This window comes from Polypterus senegalus, chromosome 3 (assembly GCF_016835505.1).
Source record: "Polypterus senegalus isolate Bchr_013 chromosome 3, ASM1683550v1, whole genome shotgun sequence".
Lineage (NCBI taxonomy): Eukaryota > Metazoa > Chordata > Cladistia > Polypteriformes > Polypteridae > Polypterus > Polypterus senegalus.
Window position 1 is genome coordinate 188,570,030 of NC_053156.1, and position 23,130 is coordinate 188,593,159.

At 35.5% G+C, this 23,130-nt stretch overlaps 1 protein-coding gene across 1 annotated transcript; it reads right to left on the bottom strand.

Moving 5' to 3' along the window:
• Positions 1 to 1,365: 1,365 nt before the first annotated feature.
• Positions 1,366 to 22,745, bottom strand: trmt61b (tRNA methyltransferase 61B). The gene is made up of 8 exons (XM_039748329.1): positions 22,454 to 22,745; positions 19,319 to 20,174; positions 10,547 to 10,649; positions 9,690 to 9,880; positions 8,739 to 8,830; positions 5,863 to 6,095; positions 4,843 to 4,926; positions 1,366 to 1,535 (listed from the first exon to the last, which is right to left on the bottom strand). Exons 2-8 carry the CDS (start codon positions 20,072 to 20,074, stop codon positions 1,462 to 1,464), a joined length of 1,533 nt encoding a protein of 510 aa, XP_039604263.1. The 5' UTR covers positions 20,075 to 20,174; positions 22,454 to 22,745; the 3' UTR covers positions 1,366 to 1,461.
• Between the last annotated feature and the right edge of the window lie 385 nt (positions 22,746 to 23,130).

Consider the following 23,130-nt stretch of genomic DNA (forward strand, 5'->3'; position numbering starts at 1 on the left):
ATGATGTGGAGATAGTGAATCAGGAAGTATAACGGATTAGCAAGGAGGAAGTAAGGACAGCTATCAAGAGGATGAAAAATGGAAAGGCCGTTGGTCCAGATGACATACCTCTGGAAGCATGGGGGTGTTTAGGAGGGATGGCAGTGGAGTTTTTAACCAGATTCTTTAATGGAATCTTAGAAAGTGAGAGGATGCCTGAGGAGTGGAAAAGTGTCTTGGTGCCGATATTTAAGAGTAAGGGGGATGCACAGGACTGTAGTAGCTACAGGGAGATAAAACTGATGAGCCACAGCATGAAGTTATGGGAAAGAGTAGTGGAAGCTAGGTTAAGAAGTGAGGTGATGATTAGTGAGCAGCAGTATGGTTTCATGCCAAGAAAGCGCACCACAGACGCGACATTTGCTCTGAGGGTGTTGATGGAGAAGTACAGAGAAGGCCAGAAGGAGTTGCATTGTGTCTTTGTGGACCTGGAGAAAGCATATGACAGGGTGCCTTGAGAGGAGTTGTGGTACTATATGAGGAGTCGGGAGTGGCAGAGAAGTATGTAAGAGTGGTACAGGATATGAACGAGGGAAATGTGACAGTGGTGAGGTCTGCGGATGTGTGACGGATCCATCAATTACATCAGGGATCAGCTCTGAGCCCTTTCTTATTTGCAATGGTGATGGACAGGTTGACAGATGAAATTAGACAGGAGTCCTCGTGGGCTATGATGTTTGCTGATGAAATTGTGATCTGTAGCGATCGTAGCAAGCAGGTTAAGGAGACCCTGGAGAGCTGGTGACAACAATACAGATTAAAGGGGATTGTGGAAGAGAGGTCAAAAAGCAGGTGCAGGCAGGGCGGAATGGGTGGAGAAGAGTGTCAGGAGTAATTTGTGATAGATGGGTATCAGCAAGAGTGAAAGGGAAGGTCTACAGGATGACAGTGAGACCAGATTTGTTATATGGGTTTGAGATGGTGGCACTGACCAGAAAACAGGAGACCGAGCTGGAGATAGCAGAGTTAAAGATGCTAAAATTTGCACTGGGTGTGATGAGGATGGATAGGATTAGAAACTAGTACATTAGAGGGTCAGCTCAGGTTGGACGGTTGGGAGACAAAAGTCAGAGAGACAAGATTGCATTGGTTTGGACATGTGCAAAGGAGAGATGCGGAGTATAGTGGGATCAGGATGTTAAGGATAGAACTGCCAGGTAAGAGGAAGGCCCAAGAGGAGTTTTATTGATGTTTTGAGAGACGACATGCAGGTGATGGGTGTAACAGAACAAGATGCAGAAGGCAGAAAGATATGGAGAAAAGATTATCAGCTCTGGCGACCCCTAATGGGAACAGCTCAAAAAGAAGAAGAAAGACAAGCCCATGGCCTGTAACAAAACTTTTCACATTTTTATTGAAAGAAAGATATAACATTGTGGTACTGTGCTGTTTCCTAGATGGCTTCATTTTTGGATTTCTTAATCACTGGAGGTCTGGGGTTTCAGTTGCACTAAAACCAAGTGTAGGTATATATTTTCTCAGTTTAACAAGAAAAGCTGTTAAAACAAAAAAACTGCATTAGAAATCTGTATACTCACTTCACAACCCCATAAGAGTATATACGCAATATACAAATAAAATGTTAGTTATGGCATTTTAATATAATAATTCTTTCCTAATTTGAAAGAAAAAGCTGTGGATGTTATCACTGCCTTCCCTTTTCCCCACTAGGAAACACTGCTTTGTTGGTAGATTTACAAAGGCTGATGCCAATTTTTCCATAATATTAGCCCATACCAAAGATGTCAAATAATTTAAATAAAGGCATGCTTTGTCTTTAAATGTTGCTGTAGATGGACTAAGTAAGATTTTTATTTAAGTGAACCATGATAAAGTATTAGACTCTGCTGGAATTTAAGATGAGTTTTAAAAAGCCAGCAGGAACCAATTAACAGACCTCTAAGAAAGAATCTAAGGATCCCATGTGCCTCAAAGGCACATCAACTGACCATGTACAAAGGAAAACAAAAGTGACAATCACTTTCATTTAACTAATAAATTTTAACAGACTGGTGTTTTGACATATCAAACAGAACACACCAGATAATGCAGAACAATTCTAGTTTGCATCTTTTATACTTCAAACAATCTTAGAATACCTCTATAACTGCTATACAAGAATACCATATTTATAGACGATGGCTACAAATTTAAAGAAATACCTCACCCAAAATTATATTTTTTGTATGTTACTTTATATAGTTTGTAGTGGATAAACATTTTGTACTTGTTTTTGTGGAGTAAAGACATAATAAATGTATTTTTGCATGTTCTAAGAATAAGAGTTGATGACAGACACGTGGATTATGTGATAGTTACTTACATTAGCCCCCCAGCCCCCAGATGTTTTCAAAGCTTTTGCTGTTGTCCAGTGTTAGTCACCTTTGGGTTCCATTCAATTTGAATCTTCATTAAGTCTTTTCGCTAGTACAAACTACATCAGGTAAGTAACATTTTAAAAATAATAAAAGTTTTGGGTGGAGTATTCCTTTAACCAATGGCACTATAACAAAGTAAAACAGCTAACACTAAATATATTGTTTAAACATTTATAGTCAGGTTTGGAAAAAGATGTGTGAATACACATGCTACTGACTTTTTTTAAAGGTTAATTGAAGTCAGATCTTTCAATAAATGAGATGAAACTGAAGGTATAAGTTGGAGGAGACGGGCTGTATAAAATGGCACACAAACTTGGGTTACTGACAGGTAGAACTTCCCTATAAAGCATTCTCGAATCTCCAAAAAAAATGTGAAAGGCATAAAGCTAGAAAAAGCATTTCTGTCATTAATATGAATTTTCTGCAAATGGAGGAAAGTCACTACTGTTGCTACTCAATCTAGGAGATGGGGGAAATGTGAAGAGTATGCCTAGAGTTCAGATCACAGTGCTGAAAGAGATGAAAAATAACTAACACCAAAGGACCTGCAGAGGCCTCTTTAATTTCTGTTAATTTGTTCAACATGAGAAAAATGCCAAACAAGAATGGTGTTCATGGAATGACATCATGGAGTAAATCACTGCTCTCGACAAGAAACCTTACTAAATGTCTCAGCTTGCAAAAACACTTCCTGAATGTTCCCACAAAGGTTCCGGGACAATATTCTGTGGACAGCTGAGGCAAAAGTTAATGGTCTGGCAGAAACATGCCTGCATTCTAACACCAAAACCACATCCTAACTGTGAAGCATAGGGAAGGGTTGGGATGCTTTGCTGCCCGAGGACTAGGGCAGATTGTTATTCTAGACAGAATATAAATTCAAAATAATGTCAAGAAATTTCACAGAGGAATATGAGGGTAAGGGTTATTCATCTGAATCTTAAGGCTACAACCACAGTAATGTGTTTTCATTATTAGCATTTTCATATTGTTTACAAAAAGTGTCTCTTCCCACACGGAAATGATCAAAAACACACATGACGTAGCAGTATGCTTATGTTGGGAATAGGTGTGTTGGCAGAAACAGGAAGAGGAAGTGTCTTCATGAAGAGATGGTTATGCAACTGCCTATGGGAATTACTGCAAAACTGTGGTGATCAGTAAATTGTTTGCCTTTCTGGGTAAATATTCAGCATTGAAATTGTATAAAATGCAATTTAGGTGCATACAGGTAAACAACTTTGAAAGCAACTCCTCTATGTCTGCTATGCTTGAATATACTATAGTTTTCTTCGATGAACAGGAACCAGTCAGGGAAGGACCATGAAATAAACATGAACCAATCAGCATGCGATTGGAGTCTGTGCTTTCAAAACTCTTCATTTTCACTCATCTAAACTGCAAGGCTGACTCATTTTCAGAAACATAAGGTTCTGTAGAGCATATTCAATACTCTCTGTTTTCAGGGGTTAAAAACACCAGGGTAGGGTGGATGAAAGACGAAAACGTACCAATGCCTATGTTTTTAATTGAAAGTGCAGTAGTGTGAATGCAGCCTAAGAGAAGTTATGTGATGCTACAAGACAATGATCTGAAATGCAAGAGTGGCACAAACGGAAGACAGCTGTTAATGCAAGGAATCCCTGAAATATCAGTGAACTAAAACAGAATTGTAAGGTGGAATGGTCTAAAACTAAGTTTGTTGGATGTTACTCCTGCTAAAGGAGGTTCTATCAATTATTTACTAAATAAAAGGGTGCATGTACATTGCCAGCTGATAGTATGAATGTTTAAACTATGTGTTTAGTATTAATAAGAAGATGTACAATTCTTTGTGTGTCATTAATTTAGGAAGATTTCTCTAATATTGTATATTAGTTGAAAAATTAGATCACAATTATATGAGTAACTAATGCAGAAATTCAGCCTTTATTCTTACAACCATGTGTAACTGAGAACTTCCCCTCTTTTGGGGAGCAGTTTTTTCTTTTTATATAAATACTGATATGACAAAATCCAAAACTGTGTTTTCTTTTCCACTTGTGTATGATGGTAGTCAGCCACATGTGAAACATATTAAGCACCTTCATGATTAGTTTATTTATATTTTGACTTCAGAGGCTAAGGAAGAAAAAAAGCAGAGAGCTGTAAGATGAGCAATACACCAATCTAAATTTGACCCAAAATGGTGACAGACATATATGTAGCATATATGGAAAGAATGGGAAATAATTTCTTATTTTGTGTCAACCCTTTTAAAAGGTCACACACCTAGAAACGGGGAAAAAATAAATTGTCATTAATGACCTGTTTCTGTGTTTATCTTCTGTTAAATAAACATTGCACTTAACACTGTGAGCTGATGAATCTGCAAAGCACCATTGGATCATGCTTGCTAAATTGTATTAAAACACTTTTATACCTGTGTGGCTTGCTTGCTGATGATTAGGACGGGCAATATAAGGGATGGAGCCAAATGGGGGAGAATTGCTCGTTTCCGATCTTCCTGCAAGCATAAAAATATTAAATATTATTGTGCTCTAGATGGGTAATCCAAAATGGTTGAAAAAACATTTGCAAAACATTTAAAACACACAGAGGAACAAAACATAATTTTGTGAAGTGAAGAATGACTCAGCTTATTAAATGATTATTGTCCACGTTTTTCCCAGAATTATACATAATAAGAAAATATGTTATTAAACAAACTCAATTGACTGTACAAATCTACCATTGTTAAATATATTCATTAGAAAGAAAAGTCCCAGAGGTATATAAGAGGATCAGTATTCAAAAACCTAGGTTGTCTAAATACAGTACTGAGACTGATAAAAGAATATCATTATCTCACAAGCCTGGTACCAGGCACTTGCTGGCAGGTCAGTCGGTCAAAGGGCATATGCATATACATGTGTCAATTTATATTTTTATGTTAACCTATCAGTTTAATTATAAACAGAAGCAGTGTTTGAATAATATCTACTTTGTCTAAAATATTGTTGAGATCAGAGGTACTACCATCATTTACACAGCTAAATGTTTCATGTATTGTACTGTATCTATTGCTCTCTTTGCGAGTAATTAACTTCTACAAAAACAATTACAGCTTACCACTTGGATTCTCAAAGATTCTAAGGTAAAAATTAGCATCCACCTCAACTATACTCTTCATAGTTTTGGATTCTGTTCTATATGCTTCTCTTCTTAATGTAATTTACTTATTTTCCCATTTCAAAGTTAGATCAATATCCTGAACATGCTTTATTTAAAAGTGACGTTTTTCTGTGTTTCATGCATTTAATAAATAAGACAATCTTGAAGCATAAGAGAAATAATGTTAGTTTCTCAATGATCTGAGTGATACTACTCATGACAAATCATCCACAACATATCAAGCAGCTGTTAATAGGTTACTCAAGTCATGGGATCGATTAGCTGTTACCTTGACTTTGTTCACAAAGTTCCTCTGCCTCTTCGTGTTCATAATACACTTGCTCTTTTGTCTCTGCATTTCCTTCAGCAATGCTAGGTGAAACTTTAGGTGCCGTGCTACCATCTTTTCTTCGGGCAGGCAACACTCTCCAGTCTCTGTGGGTGACTTCTGTTACCTTCTCACAGAGAAAATTCATTTTACAATGCCGGATTCCCTCCAGCAAATCAACCACTTGTGTTATACTGAAAGAATAGCAAATGGAAAAAACAACTGACTAAACAGCATGCATACAACACAGGCCAGTCAGATATATGTGTCTAGGTTACAGTGGCTAATATTTTACAGTAGTAAGTAAGAGTGATATTAATTTCTGGTTAAATTAAATAAAAATCAACCTTTGTAAAAATGTGGAATTCCTCTCTCTCTCTCTTGTAATCAAAGTCAACGCCCTCTCTGAAATTCACTGTAACCAACAATACTGGCTCCCATATGTCTTTTCTGCTCTTCATTAAGTACATTCTCCATGTAAAGTAAACTTCTCTCATTTCTTAATCTCAACAGCATTTAATTACTGTACAATTTCTTGCCTTTGGTCCAACTTGAAATACAGGCTATATGGCATTTAAAAATGTAATCAGGAAGGGGGTTGTAATGGGGGAAGTCAATCTTAATTACATTTTTTGAGTATAATAAAGCTGAAATAACTTAAAATCCAGGCAACATGACACTTAAAAAATTTCATCAGGAATGGTGGTTTAAATGGAGGGTGGGCTAAAAATGCATTACTCTAAAACAGATTTCAAGTTCATAAAATTTTGCATGCATATTACTTTTAGTACAACTTAAAATGTAAACTTCAGAGCCTTTTAAAAGTTCCATCGAGAAACAGAGCTGTGATGAGGAGGAAGGGGGTGCAAAATCAAAACCATATTATCACATCACAATATCTCAGCCATTGGTAATAAATGTGGCATATTATTGTTTAGGATTGGCCCTACTTACAGAAAATACAAAAATCACACATTACTCACTAATGGCTATGTCTGCTTCCATGAAATTTTATTTTTATATTATTGATCATGCAATTTAAAATACAGGCTTTCAAGGAGTTTCATTATTCATTCACGCATTACTTCAGCAGCTGAGTGGATGTTCGTAAAATCTGGCAGGTATAACACAATTAACCCAACTTAAGATGCAGAGTTTCTGGAGTTTTAAAAGGTTCATCGTGAACATTGTTTCAATAGAGGGAACAACACAAAATATGGTCATTTTGTACAGTTTACATGTCTTATTAATAATTCAATTATTCAACAAGCCATCCAATTTATTAACGTTATTGAACATCTATCCATATAACAATAAACCAGGAAGTACAAAGAAGTAGTGTTCATGGTTCCAACCTAGAAAGGAATTTCTCTAATTATGTAATGAAGTCATATGCCAAAAAGAACAAATTCAGTTTAAAATCTCCTTTTCCAACGTCTTTGGTGGGAGGAACCCACTATTGTTATTTAAGTAGTTAAATGCATAATAAAACAGGATGAAAATAATATTATTTGGACATGTACAACATTTTTTGTTGGGTATATTCGAGCAGACAGAATTTTCTTTGATGTGTTGTCATCTTATGGTGCTGTGTATATTAAATGTGCTGTAGACATTTGTGTGCAGTATGTGTGAGGGTGGAAATTATATGTATATTTTCGCTCAGAGCTCTGTTTATGAATCTTGAAATGCTTTTTTAATGACTTGAACTGTCTCCAGAAAAGAGGACATCCTCTCCTGTGAAAAGTTACATCTTTATTCTCTTGGTTTATAATTTTAGGTTCAACACAAATATAACTATTTTTACTGTAGCAACAGTGGTTTGTCATGACGTTGGCCAGCAAAGTATTTAACAAAGTTAAGTCAGCCACACACACACTACACAACCTCAAGTCTGAGGGGATGTCAGGCTTAATAACTGCAAATGCTGGATTCTGCCTTTTAAAAGTTCCACCGAGAAACAGCTGTAATGAAGAGGTTCTACACAAATATGATTATTTTTACTGTAGTAACAGTGGTTTGTCATGATGTTGGCCAGCAAAGTATTTAACAAAGTTAAGTCAGCCACACACTACACAACCTTGTCTGATGGGATGTCAAGCTTAATAACTGCAAATGCTGGATTCTGCAATCATAGCAGATGACAAATTACAAAACTCTGTAATGGTTTTTCATCAAAGTTTTAAAAAAGTACTGTAAGTCTATTAACTGATGACAGAAAATTAATGTGCTGCCTGACTGCAGCAGTACTATAGAATGGCTTTCCGGTTGTAGTGATTTCAGTCACAATCTTGGGCCTTTTATTTTCCTTTTTCCATTCTATCATGGTATGACAAACATGAGACAGATGAGCCTCACTTCTGTTTGTGTAGTCTAAAACACCTGCGTTTATTCTTTCCTTTGTGTCTGCATTACACATATGGCACTTCTGGTTCACCACACATTGGTTGTCTGCTCACACAAACAGAAGCCCACCCCTATGACTTAAAATAAAATCAAACCTTGTTTGCTTTTGATAGGGTGAGTCATAGACCAGTATTAGTTATTATCTTGGGATCTCAAACAAGCAATAAGCGATCATGGGACTGTGCCACAACTGCCCCTGACACGCCAAGATTCTGTAAATGATGTCTGTAACTGAAAAAATGCTGGAAGTCATGTAGAATGACTGGGGCTTTAGCAAACCTACTGATTTGCCAAGCACAAAATAAAGTTTTAAGAGGCCTAACAGAGTTCAAGATAAGCACATCAACAAAAAAGTCTAATCTATCTATCTATCTAATATATGCTGCTTCTGTGAATTCAGAAATAAAATTATTTTGGGGGACAATACTCACTTGGCCAAGTAAACAGCACAGACACCTCCCTCTTTGAGATGTTGATGAACCAATGGCAGAGCAATTTGAGGGCTTATCATGTCTAGTGCTACCTGTGAGTGACAGAATAAAAAGCAGGTAGATTTTTAACAGATAATTTAAATATTTGTCTTTCCACTTCTTTTAACAGTACCTAAATTACAATACTATACAATAGCAGAGCAGAGCACTAGGGGATATTCTCAATGTCCATTTCTTAGATATTCCAGAGAAATGTCTCTTTACATTTTTAAATTTTGCAGCCTTTTCATACAGGGTATCTTAAGCTATACTTACTTTATAAGTAAATCTGTGTATACTTGTACATTCATGGTGCAGGAAAAATGACTCCACTTCTAGATATTGAGGTTTACAATGAGAATAAATGTAATTTATAATAGTTAAACCAGCAGCAGTAAGTGATTAAATTGCGCCATCATACACAGCCATTCATTAGATGCCCTGGTAAACATAAAATTCTCAAACTAACTTAATGCAGTTCAAATTTGATGGGGCTGTAGCCAGTCCTGGCAGTGCTGGAGTGTAAAATAGGAAACACTCCAAACTGGGTGTCAATCCACCAGAGTGCCCATTCATGCGCACACCGAAATTCACAGTGAACTAATTCTGAGTTGAAAACTAACCTAACAACACATGTCTTTGGGAATGTGGATGGAAAATAGGAAAACACATGCAGACACAAAGAAAATGTGAAAGCCACATGTGCCATTCACACAGGTTTTTTCCACTATAAACATTAGCTAGATTGTAACTATGGTCATTTTCAAAAGGAAAAAAATATATGTGAAAACACTGCAAAACGAATGTTCCTAAAGACTGAATCTGTATTTAGTGATAATCATTTCTCATGCAGTTATACTATATTTCTTCAGATTATACAGAGCACCTACAACAATTTTATAAAACACTTACAGAGTCAAAAATGATGCCTGCAATTTCGGGAGCAACAGAGGTTATGTCTTTGTTGATAAATGTTACATTGTCAGGCCATTCCTCCTTTCGTGCTGTCTTCCATACTGTCCTCCAGCGTTGAAAGTTTCGCACTGCAGTGAAATAGTGATCTTTTCGCACCTCAACACTGATAACCTGACCCGCAAATCCAACTGGAAAGAAAAGAAAAAAAACTAAATTCAAAGAACAAACCGAATAAGAATCTACATTTGTCATCAGATGTAAGATTTTCTTTTATGTGTGTAGGCAAAGATACAGCAAGTGAACATTTTTCACTGCCTGTATTTGGGCTGAGGGTTCCAAAATTTATTTATGAAGAGGCATGTTTCACCTTAAGGTACACAAAAATAAAATCCACAGTCCAAGTTTCAGGTCACCAGGAAAAGGAGTCTCGGGCCAACAGAGGTGACCTAAATGCGGAATCACTAGAGGATTGTAACATGATTGTGGATCTTCAAGTACGGGTTCAATGTTGAGTTGAACTTACTTGATAAGTTTACTTGGGAATGAGAAATGCAATATGCACCCCGGTGTCAAAAGGATGTGGTGTATAATACAGAAAATTTAAATTGATTTCTGCCAAAATGAGACAACTGAGTTAGTAGGGTACGTAGACAGATAGATAGATAAAGGATGATTGACCCAACATGGCATATTATGGAGAGAATAGGTGAATGCACAATCAATAACATAAAGTCTTATATGTTGGATCACAAGTACAAGTGACATTCAGGTGCTTTGATTGCTATTTTTCTATGAACACTCTCTTTGAGTTTATTTAATAAACACAAGACTTAAGACTATAATATACTCATCACCTGCTCTAGATAAGAACAGAGACATAGCCCCTGATCCAGATCCTGTCTCCAAAATGTAGTCTCCAAAGCCGACATCCATCATCATCAGCATGGCATTCATATCCTAAGGAAAACAAGGTAGACATTGACAATTCTTTGTCTGTCTTACAAAACTAAAAAAAGGTGTTCTACAACATTTAGAATGGCTTGCAAGTTCCATAAAATGTATTTTACACACTGAATTACTTCCTAATGGAGGACAACTGTGAAGAGGTGCATAAATCCAGTCACACACACCCCAAATAAAAAAAGTTTCCTGCAGCAAAATAAAAATGAAAATGGATATTAAGAAAAACCAGTTTAAGTGGAGATAACAAACATGAAATAGCTAAAATGAAAGGTTTGTAAGAATGCTTACCCATAAGTTATAGGATGCACTAATTCAGCACCTCTACATAAGAGTCTCTTGCACTCTACACTCTTTTATTTGCAGCATAACTTGGAAAGGGCATTCTTTTAATGAATATGTATAAGTAATTTGGTTGGTGGTTGGTTACGTAATGCTCATTAATATTCTCTAGCCATTCACTTTCTAACCAATTTATTGACGTCTTCGTTACAGGGAAGTGACACCAATCCTAGCAGCATAAGGTATAAACTGGGAACCAACTCTAAATAGGGTACCAGTATTCTCACTGGGCATACTTGTACACTTGCACTCACTTAAACCTGGACCAATTTCGAGCTAACAACTAACATATTTTATATCTATCTATTTCACCAAATCAAAAGCTCAGCAGAGTATTTGTTTCTCCTTGTTCTGACCTTGGAAGGGCTCTTGTGTCTCAGTGATTCTAAGAACTAGGCATCCTAGAAATGTGTGCTCCAGATAGGGTTACCTAGGGAAAACTTGGGTAATAGAAGGGGCCAAGAAAAAGAAAAATCATTTAAAGACCATCATAATATAAGATAAAGAAACCTGCTTAGTAGAATTCAGAGTGGTGGAGTGATAGAACCTATGCTAGTACCACTGAGCATAAGCTAGGAAAAGGCAAAGGACAGGATGCCAGTCCATTGTAGAGTCTACTCAAAATAGGGTGAAAAATATGGGGAAGTCCCATAAAAATTTTCCAATCCTGCCTAGATGTGCTAATCAGCTCTTAGCATTGGGTAAGGGCAGGGATTTTAATGTTGCATATGATTAATGATAAGTTGATAAGTTAACCCTTCCTTTGAGCTACTGGATTGATTGTATTTGGACTGATATTTTGCCTTTTAATTAAAAAAAAATTGTGTGTTAGATTGTTTTATTATAGCTATTCTATTGCTATGTGTATAACTGGAAAAAATGTAAACAATAGAAAGTAGTGCTGAGGATAGGGTTTCCTGGTCAGATCAGCTTAGTTTTTCTACTATAACCTTCATTAGGATAAACAAAGTGAAAATTGACTATGCATATTGCAATATTGTTAAGATCGATATATATAAATGATACACTGCTTTACAGATGCACCACAAACAAAAAGTAAAATATTAATAATGAAAGTAAATATATAGCACATACAATGCAAAAATACATCTAGCACCCAGGTAACCTACTGTACATTCAAAAAGTTATTTTTAATATGACTATTTAAATCAGAATTTTCTACCAATTTACAGCCCCAGTTGTGGGCTGACTTATACCGAAATTAGAATTCACACACTTGTGTAATCAAAGAGAAAGCAGAGAAGCAGGAGACCTCATAGAAAATGCTTGTCACATTCGGCGCAGCATTTGAGGTTACTGCAATCAATTTTGTTTCTCCAGACCAAAGCTTAGTGAACTAGAAGGCTAATGTTTTCTAAAATTAAAACGAAATTTAAATGGATTTGAATCATCACAGTATTGTTGATTATTTTATTTTACAAGGACTGGCTTATGTATGAAAGTTTATTAATTAATACTGGGAATAGTGACTCTATGAAAAAGTGTTGTAACATTCTGTTTCTTTGGCATGACAATTTAGACTTTGACTGCAGTTTTCATATCTAGGAGCTGAAATCTGTGACTGCAAGCTTAGCATCAAATCTCACTTCACCCAAAGTAGAATTCTTTAGGCAAACAAAGGGTAAACTTTTTAGTGGAACTGTTAGGGTGGGCTTTTCTCTTGTTATGAAAGATCTGGATTTTTTTATGTGATAATGCAAAATCAATCATGGTCAAAAGCACTCTTGCTAACATATCCCAGAAGGTATCTGGACTTTGCCTGTTCCATCCTCTGGTCAGTAGAAAGAATAAACATAATTCAATGATCTTTGCTAACATATGCACTAATTATCAACCAGGAAGTTGGGACTTGCGCCCAAGAATCCAAAGAAAAATTGTAAAACTGAGGTTCAGTTAAAGTAAAGTAATTACCTAATGTATTCAAAGTTCAGATTACAGATGATGTTGCAAAATGTTGCACAAAAGAAATTTAACAAGGAACCTCCATATGCCATCCTTAAAGTATCTGAAATAGTGGTTTTATTAATTAAAAAAAATCAGGAGTGTGCTCCCCTCGACTTTATTGTATACTGAGATAGAGGAAAAGGTCATCAGCACCACTTCCTGTTGTGCAATATTTCTCAAATATCATCTATTTTTGTTTCTCATCATAACTAATTAATAATATTGATGCACAATCATTTATCTCCATTTATAATCAAACGTTTTATTAAAATAATATTTTCACACTTAGGGAGGTTGAAAACAGTGGTGGAATTTTTTCAGGATTATATGCATTACCTAAATTATGTGCAAAATAAAAAGAGTTATAGTCACCTAAAAACAGAAAAAGTGTTAGTATTATATATTTGTTCTAATAAACTGCTATAGGTAAAACTGAATTTAGCTACATTTAATTATGACAATGATGGCGCAAATAAAAAAAAAAATCATAAAATTAAATTTATTACCAGGAACACGACCGGGACATAGCAGCTTATTGTTCCCGTTACATCTTTACATTTACATGGTATGTCAATGTTTACAAGTTGTTAAACTGATGATGTATAAACTAAAATAAAATTTATAATAGTTATTGAAAGAATATGTGTTATATTGAATAGTTTTTTATTTTAATATACACATTTATATTTCCATGATGCAAAAAATTTGGATGGTTGTTTAAATAAAATACTGTAATATTTTCGGTTGAGTAATCTTTGTCAAATTTCACATCTGTTTGTTTTTTTATCATTATAAATATCTATACAAAATTTGAATCATCTATCTGTAATTATAGCCATAGTTTACTTGCAAATTCGTGAAAGTATTCAGTTATAATACTACTTTTGGTTGCCGGAAGTGGCCCAAAAGTCGACAGGATTTATTTTTGATATAAAGCAGTTGTACAAACTCTCACTGACCTAGGTCAAAGTGTTTTCAAGTTATTGTGTTTACACAGAGACAAACAGACAGGCATAATTTCAAAAATTTTATTTTTGGACAGGAAAATGTAAAACGCCATGATTCATCAAAATCTTAAGGTCGAATTTTTTCACGATTCCTATACTTTCACTATGCTATGTATATGAGAAAAGTAAAAACACAAGGTGAAGATAATCCAATGAAGAGCATAAAGAAAAAACAAACCTAGCTGTCCAGCTCTTCTAGGTGTGGTCCACAACTCTATTTCTCTTAAAGCATAAAACAGCCCTCCCAGTTAACACTCAGTTTTCTCCCTCGCCACACTCTGGCCAGTTGAAACTTCAACCCAGTTCACTTCTCAGTTCCTTACTTTTAAATGTCACCTGGCAGGAAACAGACATTCAATCCAATTTAGGGGTTACTTGCTGCTTAATACTTGGAAAACATCTCACAGTTAGAGGGAGTTCCATTAGAATTCACTTTGGAAGCCCCAGTATCCCTGAACCACAATTACTATTTGAAGGACCTGACACTCTTGGTTTCTGCCTGTGTTCCCTACCCTCTGTAATATGCATTAGGAACTTCTTGCTTCCAGTTAGCTTTCTGGCTGAATTTCTCTAGCATTCTGCCAGCCCCCAAACATCTTCTATCAGTGGTATATTGCATTTATTGTTGCAACATGACATGGATACACTGAGGAAAAGTATAAGAATTTTTATTTTGGTGCCAGGAAGAAAGATATTAATAAGAAATATGTAATTCACAAGCACTGTCATATGAAATCAGTATGTTGGCATACTGCAGTTTTTTCATCCAGTTTAAGATCAGCTGTATTGGACACATTATCATATCTCAAAACAACTATTCTGAAATGATTAAAATGGTTAAAAATGCTAGTTTCTACAGTATGTATGTGTACAGTGGATATAGAAGTCTACACACCCCTGACAAAAATTGCACATTTTATGCAATAAAAAAATAAAACCAATATAAATCCTGCCAGAACTTATTCCACCTTTATTGCAAAATTTCCATCTATGTATAGAAGGTGAAATAAAATCAGAAACTGTTTAGAGAAAAGAGGGAAAAAAGTCATGCAAAGGCCTGGTTACATTAGTGTGTTCACCCTATAATAATTAAGGATGTGGCTGCATTTAGAATCAACCAATTATAATAACTCATCTCAAATAGTAGTTTGCATACACCTCACATCAATTAAAGTGGCTCTGATTGAACTCAGATAAGGTTTGGCTGTTCCTTTTGGATTATTCTGATTTCTTCTTGGTTGCAACATACTCTAAAAGCCACTGTCCACAAAGAACTTTTTATTTCATCATTGAAAGGTATTAGTCAGGACAGGGATAAAAAAAGTAACCAAAGCATTAAACACCCCATGGAGTATGGTGAAGATAGTCATTAACAAGTGGAGGAAATATGGTTCAACAGTGACTCTACCAAATCAGGATGTCTTGATGTTGTGACAACCATCAGTTGTATTCTTTATATGTCTGGGTTGTGGGGTAGGGTAGCACTACAAAAGCTTTTTCTCACAAAAAAAAAAAACATCCAAACCTGGCTAAACTTTACAAAAAGGTATACACTATTCTCCCATAACCATGCTATGCACATTAAATGTTCTCGTAATTTGAAAATCTTGAAATTTTTGCAAGGAAGAGTGGGCAAAAATTGCCAAGTCCAGATGTGCCAAAGTGACAAGACTCTTAACCCCCCCAAAAAAAGAAACTAAGTGCTGTAATAAAATCAAAAGGTGCTTCGACTAAATATTAGTTTTGGGGTGTACACATTAATGCAACCAGGTTTTTGCAGGATTTTTTTTTCTTTTTTCTCTAAACAGTTTTTGATTTGTTTTCACTTTCTTTGTATAGACTGCAATTTTGCAATAAATGTCGAACGGGTTTTGACAGGATTTATCTTGGTTTCATTTTTTTATTACACAGAATCTGTGATTTTGTGAGGTCTTTTATATTCACTGTATAAGTAAAATTATACTTGAGTTGTATCATAGACTTATCAGGCCTTATTTGCAATAATATGGACAGTGCCCATGTTAAGTTAGAGGCATTATAGTGCTAAAGAAACTAATACATTTATTGCATGACAATAAGGACTGACTTATGAAAAACCACTTAAGTAGGAAAACTCTTTTCTGTTTAAGCATACACAGGTTAAAGTTTTCAAAATAATGAACTGAGTCAAGTAATGTGGATGCTGCATTTTGAAGTTTCCTTAAAAATATGCTCTTTTATCCTGCAGACTACTTCTAGCCCAAAAAATATATATATAAATATATATTGAAACAGCAAAAGAAGGGCAGATCACTTATAAGTAAAATGGCATTTAGCTTGGTTTTATTGATGATTTTACTTCTTGAATTAATCAGCAGTTAATGCACAGCAAGGCAGCAGTACAAGTACTTAACAAAATAAATAAAGTCTAAAGGCTGGAAACCTTAACAAATACCAAAATGTACTCACATAATAGAACACTGTGATACACAGACCACAAGTGAGTAAGTGAACAAGCAATGGTGAGTTTTTATCAAATAGTATTTATAAAAATCACTTTTGCAATGCAAATCTATACAGAGCTATTCTTTCTTTGCTAACCAGATATCCTAACTAGTATCTTTTTTCAATTTTGTTTCTCGATGCTTACATTTAAAAGGGACCATTTACAATCTAATATTACTCATTAAAATACAAGTCAAATCTATGTATAAAATGTGCAAATATGTTGTCATTAAATTATATTTTCTGCACAGTAAGTAAGTTACAGTAAGTCCTTGAACCAGAACACACAATATAGGTGGATAATGGTCTGGATCAAAATAGTGTAGTTATTTACTAGTGTATTGGAAAAAATACTATTTGGAGATCTTCAAAATTGGTTGTGAAAAGGAATTGACAAGCAATGTCTGACTAAATTGTCTGATACGAAAAACATATACACCTTTACAATTGCATTTTTATTCAGGCATTTTGCCTTAAGTTAATGCAAGTGATAAGAGGTGTGACATAGTGGTGTTCAAACCATACGATTGACACTGTATGACCATGAGCAAGTCACTTCACCTGCCTGTGATTCGATTTGGAAAAAAAAAACCAAAAGTAACCAATTTTATCTCAAATGTTATAAGATGTCTTGGGTAATAGTATCATCCAATTAAGAAATTAATCATAATATAACGATTTTATAATCCTATAAGTTAGGTCTGATCTGGTTCCATACTTTTATCAGAGATGAATCAAATGTAAGTGACCTCTCATTTAACTCAGCTGGTTGTTCTTCAACCCTATTGCCCATAAGCATAATGTTATAAACAGGAGTTGTTTCTCAAATCATCAGTTAGCAAAGATGCATACCACCAGTGAGGCCACAGAATAGAATGCTAGAGGTGGCAAAATCTCATGGCTCATAGAGGGTATAAGATTGTTAAGTGAAATTAAAAGACAGAAATGCAATTTAAAAGTAGTTTCCACAAGTTCTTGTTCTAATGAGTAAGTGGGGAAGCAACGTATAGAGTAGAAAGTATACAACTTGCACTTACTGTAGTTTAGTTATTTAATAAATACATTTCTGGCCTCCTTGGTGTATTTCTAGGTGTGTGGAGCGTCTATAAAGGACCCTTCTATAAATTCTCTCTCACTGTTATTTTAGTCTAGCTAACTAAATTAACAACCTCAGACTTTTTAACCTTTTAGAAACCGCAAGTCTTCTACTTGACATGCATTTATGCAGCAGTGTCATTACACTTTTTTTTAATTGCAAAATGTTTAAGTTGAATGTTTTATAGTATCTATTAAATCACTGATTTAATGCTGGTTTTTAAACTACATATTTTATATTGATCCTGATTTTATGCATCAAATAGTCTTTCTATTCCTCCAAAAATGGTCTAGGTGCAATTTGATTTTTACTTACTGTTTAATAACCTGATAGCATGCATTTGTTTAGTTTTCAAAGTGAAAAGTTATGCTGCTAGGGTGGTAGAGCGGGCAAATAGGCTATAGCCTTACTGATCCCATATTCAGGTTTGAAGTTTGCACTCAGAGTGTACTCACACTAACAATTTGTTCTGTGCCCGAGCATGTTTGTCTGCATTTAACCCCGCAAAGCCTAGTTTGTTTGACTAGTGTGATCACTCCGTGCCAGGCCAACTCTGTGCCCTGGTCTGCTTGGAAGAGGTGGGCCTGTGCACGACTCAGCAGCATTTGGGAACAGTGTGATTGCTAAACATGGCTGAGCACAAAAAACAGACATGACGTCAATGATATGACAAGTCAGATAGTGCAACTCTCATTTCATTCAATACCACTTGAGTTAAAAAACAGGTTTTTATTCTCACCTTACACATGAACATGAATTGTAGTTGGCAAGAAAAGCTGCAAATTCCTCCGTTAACATCATCTGTCTCCATAAAAATCTTGTACATACATCATGATTAACAGCAAAATGCTACACTGCACACTAAATAATTCTGTAAGGGGATAGAGTGTTATCCTGCTCTACACGACTCCAAAGCAACCCCAAAATAAGTAAAATCATTGCGACATGCATGTTGTTATTCTGTGTTCGGATCCTGTTTTGGCTTTACTTTACATGAAGTTGCATGGTCATGATGAAATCGTTCCCGGGCTCAGAACGTTAAAAACAGTGTAAGTGCAGGCCAGCGGGGGAGTAGGAAGGGGGGGACAATCACTCTTAGGCATGGTACAGAACAAACATGTCTAGTATGAGTACACCCTCAGAAGTGGTCTTTGTAGACTCTGCACATTCCTCTCATGTCTGTGTGGGTTTTTCTCTTGGTACTCCACATTTATTCCAAATTGCCAAAGACATATTGTAGATGGTAGGAGGACAGGCAACTCAAACCTGGCCCTAGCGTGAGTAAGAGCATGTGTGCTTTGCACTGGTGCCCTGTAATGCCAGGATAGGATGTGACCCCTTGTGACCATGGACTGCTAAAATAAATGTCAAATAATTAGCTATTTACTGCCAAAAAATACATATTTATAAGTCAGTGTCTCTGAAAACCATTCATTAAATTACACAATTGCAGACAAAATTAGGCTTGTATACAAATCTCCATTTACTTGGATGTAGTGTTTATCAAATTTTAACCAAACTTTACATTTTTGTAGCAAACACAAAAAATGAATATTAATAGGTTATTTGCTGAGAGACAATCTTTATTTTGGCAGCACATAAACCATGAGAGAAGCCAATGATGACCAAAGGAAAGATTGGTCAAACAGCAAATTTAACACCTCCCTTTGGAGAGGTGAGATCTGCCACAGTTAAGTGGCCCAAGTCATGAAATTATACTGGCTATGCATTGTGAATACTGAAACACCATCTCACCAACAAACCATACAAACCTTTGGATAGGATATAGTTGGACCTCTTTTCATCAGAAGTACATACTCTTCTAATGAGGGCCGTCTCATGAGAAATTTAAATCCAGTTGAGGAGGTGATAAATTGACCGGGTAGAACTCCTATAATATCCCTGTGGTGGATCAGTCCCCAGTTACACTGCAGCTTTCCAACCGCACTCAGAGTAAAAATTTTCCTAAACTCCACACGGTTCTTCTTGCGGAACTCTGCCAACACAAGGTCCTCTGCTTTAAAAGGGGAATGGTGGCTATTAATTGGTTTCTCTGAGCCGAAGCATGCCAATTTTGGAATTTCTTCCATAACTTCATTTTCTGGAGAGGTAATTTCTACTTTAGCCTTGGTAAGAACAGAGCAAGATGCCATAATATTTATGCCCAGGTGAGCTCCATTACTGCTACTAACTTCAACCTTATCCCTCAAGCTTTGAACTTCTTCTGGCAAAGAGACCTCTGGCAATAGGCGACTGATTCTTTCCAATGGCGACAGGGACTTTCCCCACATTCTCCGATGTAAGGTATAGCCAGACATAAAATTTTGAGATGAAGAGCTGGGATCAGAGCCCAAGAATGGCTTCTCTGGGGATGTGGATAACATATCACGCTTGTCATCATCCTCATTTTCACTGTTTGCTGATTGGCTTTTCCAACCTACTGCTGATAAAGAAATCCACCGATGTGAAACAGGGACAGTCCTCCCTAGTCCACTTAATTTTTGCATTTTACAGGGTATCCCAAACATTGTTAGCTTAAACCTTAAGTATTGGCATACTGCTTGGACATCCAAAATTATGGTTAACTACTTTCTGGCAGGTGTCAAATATCACAGTGAGGCATGTTTTCTATAGGTAAAAAAGTAAAAAAAAAAAAAAAGCAAATACAAACATTATGTTAATGGTGGAACCTGCACATTCTATATTATTAGCACTTAAAACAGTAAAGGTCTGACACAAATGAAAATATTAATAAATAAAAGTTCTGCTATAAATCATAACCTGTAAAATATCCAATAATTACAATGAAAAAAAGTTAACTTATGAGCCACAATTTAACCTGACAGCTACAATTTATTTTAAATTACGAAGCAATCTCCAAACAAGAGATGCAAAGTAAAAGCATAATGATATTACCAATGTTGCATGGGTAACAAAAAACACATTCTGAAGTTTTAAACTAGTTACTCTTCTACTTGGCTACATCAAATCATGAAACAAAATGTAAACTGTTAAAAATAACTACAAAAAACACCTTTGCAAGATTAAATATGCAATGTTTTTGTTTCAAAATAGAGTAACTGGTATTTTCCCTTATCATGAAGCAATCAAAGAGTCCAAACAGTAAAATATGGGAGAATATAGAATGTGTACCATGCAGGTTTTCAGTTTCACAGTTCACTGGTAATCAAAACATAATCATTTTTACTTAATTTATCTGTGTGTAATGGGTTTTTCTTAAAGGAATACTCCACTCAAATTATATTTCTCTCTGTTATTTACCCAAAGTTGTTTCTGGTGATTACCAAGAAAAACTTCTAATTATGTGTTGTCATGGAGAACAGAGATCACAAAGTTTATGTTACAGCAATCTTCAATGGAAGCCAGCATGGGTCTAATATGAAACAACAGCAAATAACATTAAAACTGTCATAGTTGCATATATACAGTACTCAAGAAATGTGTTCACTTGAGCACGGCAATCCTCTGGAGCACAACTGCTTTGTGTTCCTTGATCCATGTTACACTCTGTAGGTGACTGGGCATTCGGTGTAGCAGGCAGACTTAAAATTCACTTCTAACCTTTAAGAAACTTTTAAAAACTCATTATCTTAAAAGAGCTTTCTTGTAGTTTTATAATTGTGTTGTTGTTTACATTTATATTTTATTAATTATATTTATAAATGGTTTGATTTTTTTGAATTGTTGAATTTTGACTGCAAAGAGACCTAGGGTGTTTTGAAAGGTGCTTATAAATAAAATGCAGAAATAAAGCATTCATAAAAAAAAACAAAAAAAAACTATTTGTTTTGCATTACCCACAAATCAGCTATCCAGTAGTATGCTCATAACATTCAAAACACATGCATTTTTTGTAAATATATTGTTCAGTACATCTGAAAAAAATCACAGTATTGCACTAACATGAAGCACATTCATACAGGATACTGCTTTTGAACTGAAGACAGGACTCCTGACTAATGAATGATGGGGAGAGGCAGATCTTCAATTCACCTCTATTGTACAAAGGTAGTATCACTAAATATTTATCACTGGAAGGTATGTAAATCGTAATAATAATGTATTGTAATAACTATTCATCATGTAAACCTGTATGCATCACTATTTGTACAAGTGCAAAAAGAACCAACTGAGTCATATTAGAGTGAAAACATCCTACCATTTTAAAATTAAAATATTTTGGACCTATTTAAAGATGCTACAATTTACCATTAAAAAATATTAGTATAAAATTGTGTTTGGGCTTAATAACAGGGGTATGTACTGAAATTAGACAGTTGGTACCGAATGACCAGCGCATGGACTGGAAGTTTTGTGCCTAATTAGTGATCCGTCATGGCCGTGTGTTTCATAGGAAACTATGAAAACATCAGGCAGATTCTGATGTTCACAAACCTCACTGATATTCTGTGTAGACTCGGTTTTGGGCTTGTGCGTATTCAATTTGCGAAAAATGCACGAGGATTTGAAAATTAAGCACGGAGAACAAGCAGTGGGAATTTAGAGTTATAACAGATTAATTGTATAAATCTTATACAAACATAAACCCCTCCTTTTAAATTTATTCTTGGCGATAGTTTCACGATGTGAAGTTGCCCGTGTTTGCAAACTATTAACTACCGGTATATTCCCAACACTTTATCTTCTTTCTCAGAATACAATTTCGGGTTTAATCTCGACATTATTCATGATATCAAAGTATAAATGGTGTTATTACATGTGAAAATTATTTTTTACTCTTAAAATGCACTTGTTTTTCATCGTCTAGCTGACCCTAATAAGCTTCCGTAATTAAGATCGTGCCAGGCTAACGAACAAAACATGCTGCCGCACTTCAATTACTGGATGGACACTGTGCAAACTCCAAACAACGCAAGTCAACTTACTATGAATAATACTGTCCATCATCTGTTGTCACACTTATATTTCGATGTTGATACGCCCTTCATGTGAAATAAATTCCAAAGCCACATTGAAAGGCATCGGCAGTAGACACGCAACCCACAACTGTCGCGTTTAATTTGTGTCATCAACCAGTGTCACAGGAACATGCTGTTTAACTGAAATCAAAAAGAAGGAATTGATGCGTTTGTGCAAATCAGATGCTGACAATTGTGAAGTACATTTATATACAGGTATATATAGTTTTAACCTATAGTAAAATTAGGATAATATTATTCTCATGTCAAATAATCCACTTATGGGTCCAGTACGGTGGCCGAGAGGTGCTCCAAACTCAGAACATTTACACACTACGGTATATGGAAGTGGGAGGCAACCGTTCAAAGATAGAGGTGTGGCAAACCTAAAAGATGGGGAGGGTTTTGTTTAAAAATTAAATGCGGCAAAGGGGGCGGAGACGTATGGGAGGTATTTTCTGCAAAAATTAAAATTATAAAATAAAAATGCAATCTCCATCCATCCATCCATTTTCCAACCCGCTGAATCCGAACACTCGCTTTTGCAATTTCATTTTCAAAGTCTGCATGCACAAATACTGCAAAAATGTTAATGAAAATGAAATAACCCCATTTACAGTTTCATTTTCAAAGTCTACGCGCAA

Excerpts from the sequence above, each read along its gene's own strand:
- trmt61b (XM_039748329.1), bottom strand. The coding sequence starts at position 20,074 with ATGTTTGGGATACCCTGTAAAATGCAAAAATTAAGTGGACTAGGGAGG. Across the intron at positions 9,881-10,546 it reads TCTGTTCTTATCTAGAGCAG|TTGGATTTGCGGGTCAGGTT; the intron begins GTGATGAGTATA and ends TTTTCTTTCCAG. Across the intron at positions 6,096-8,738 it reads TGTGCTGTTTACTTGGCCAA|TATAACACAAGTGGTTGATT; the intron begins GTGAGTATTGTC and ends CTATTCTTTCAG.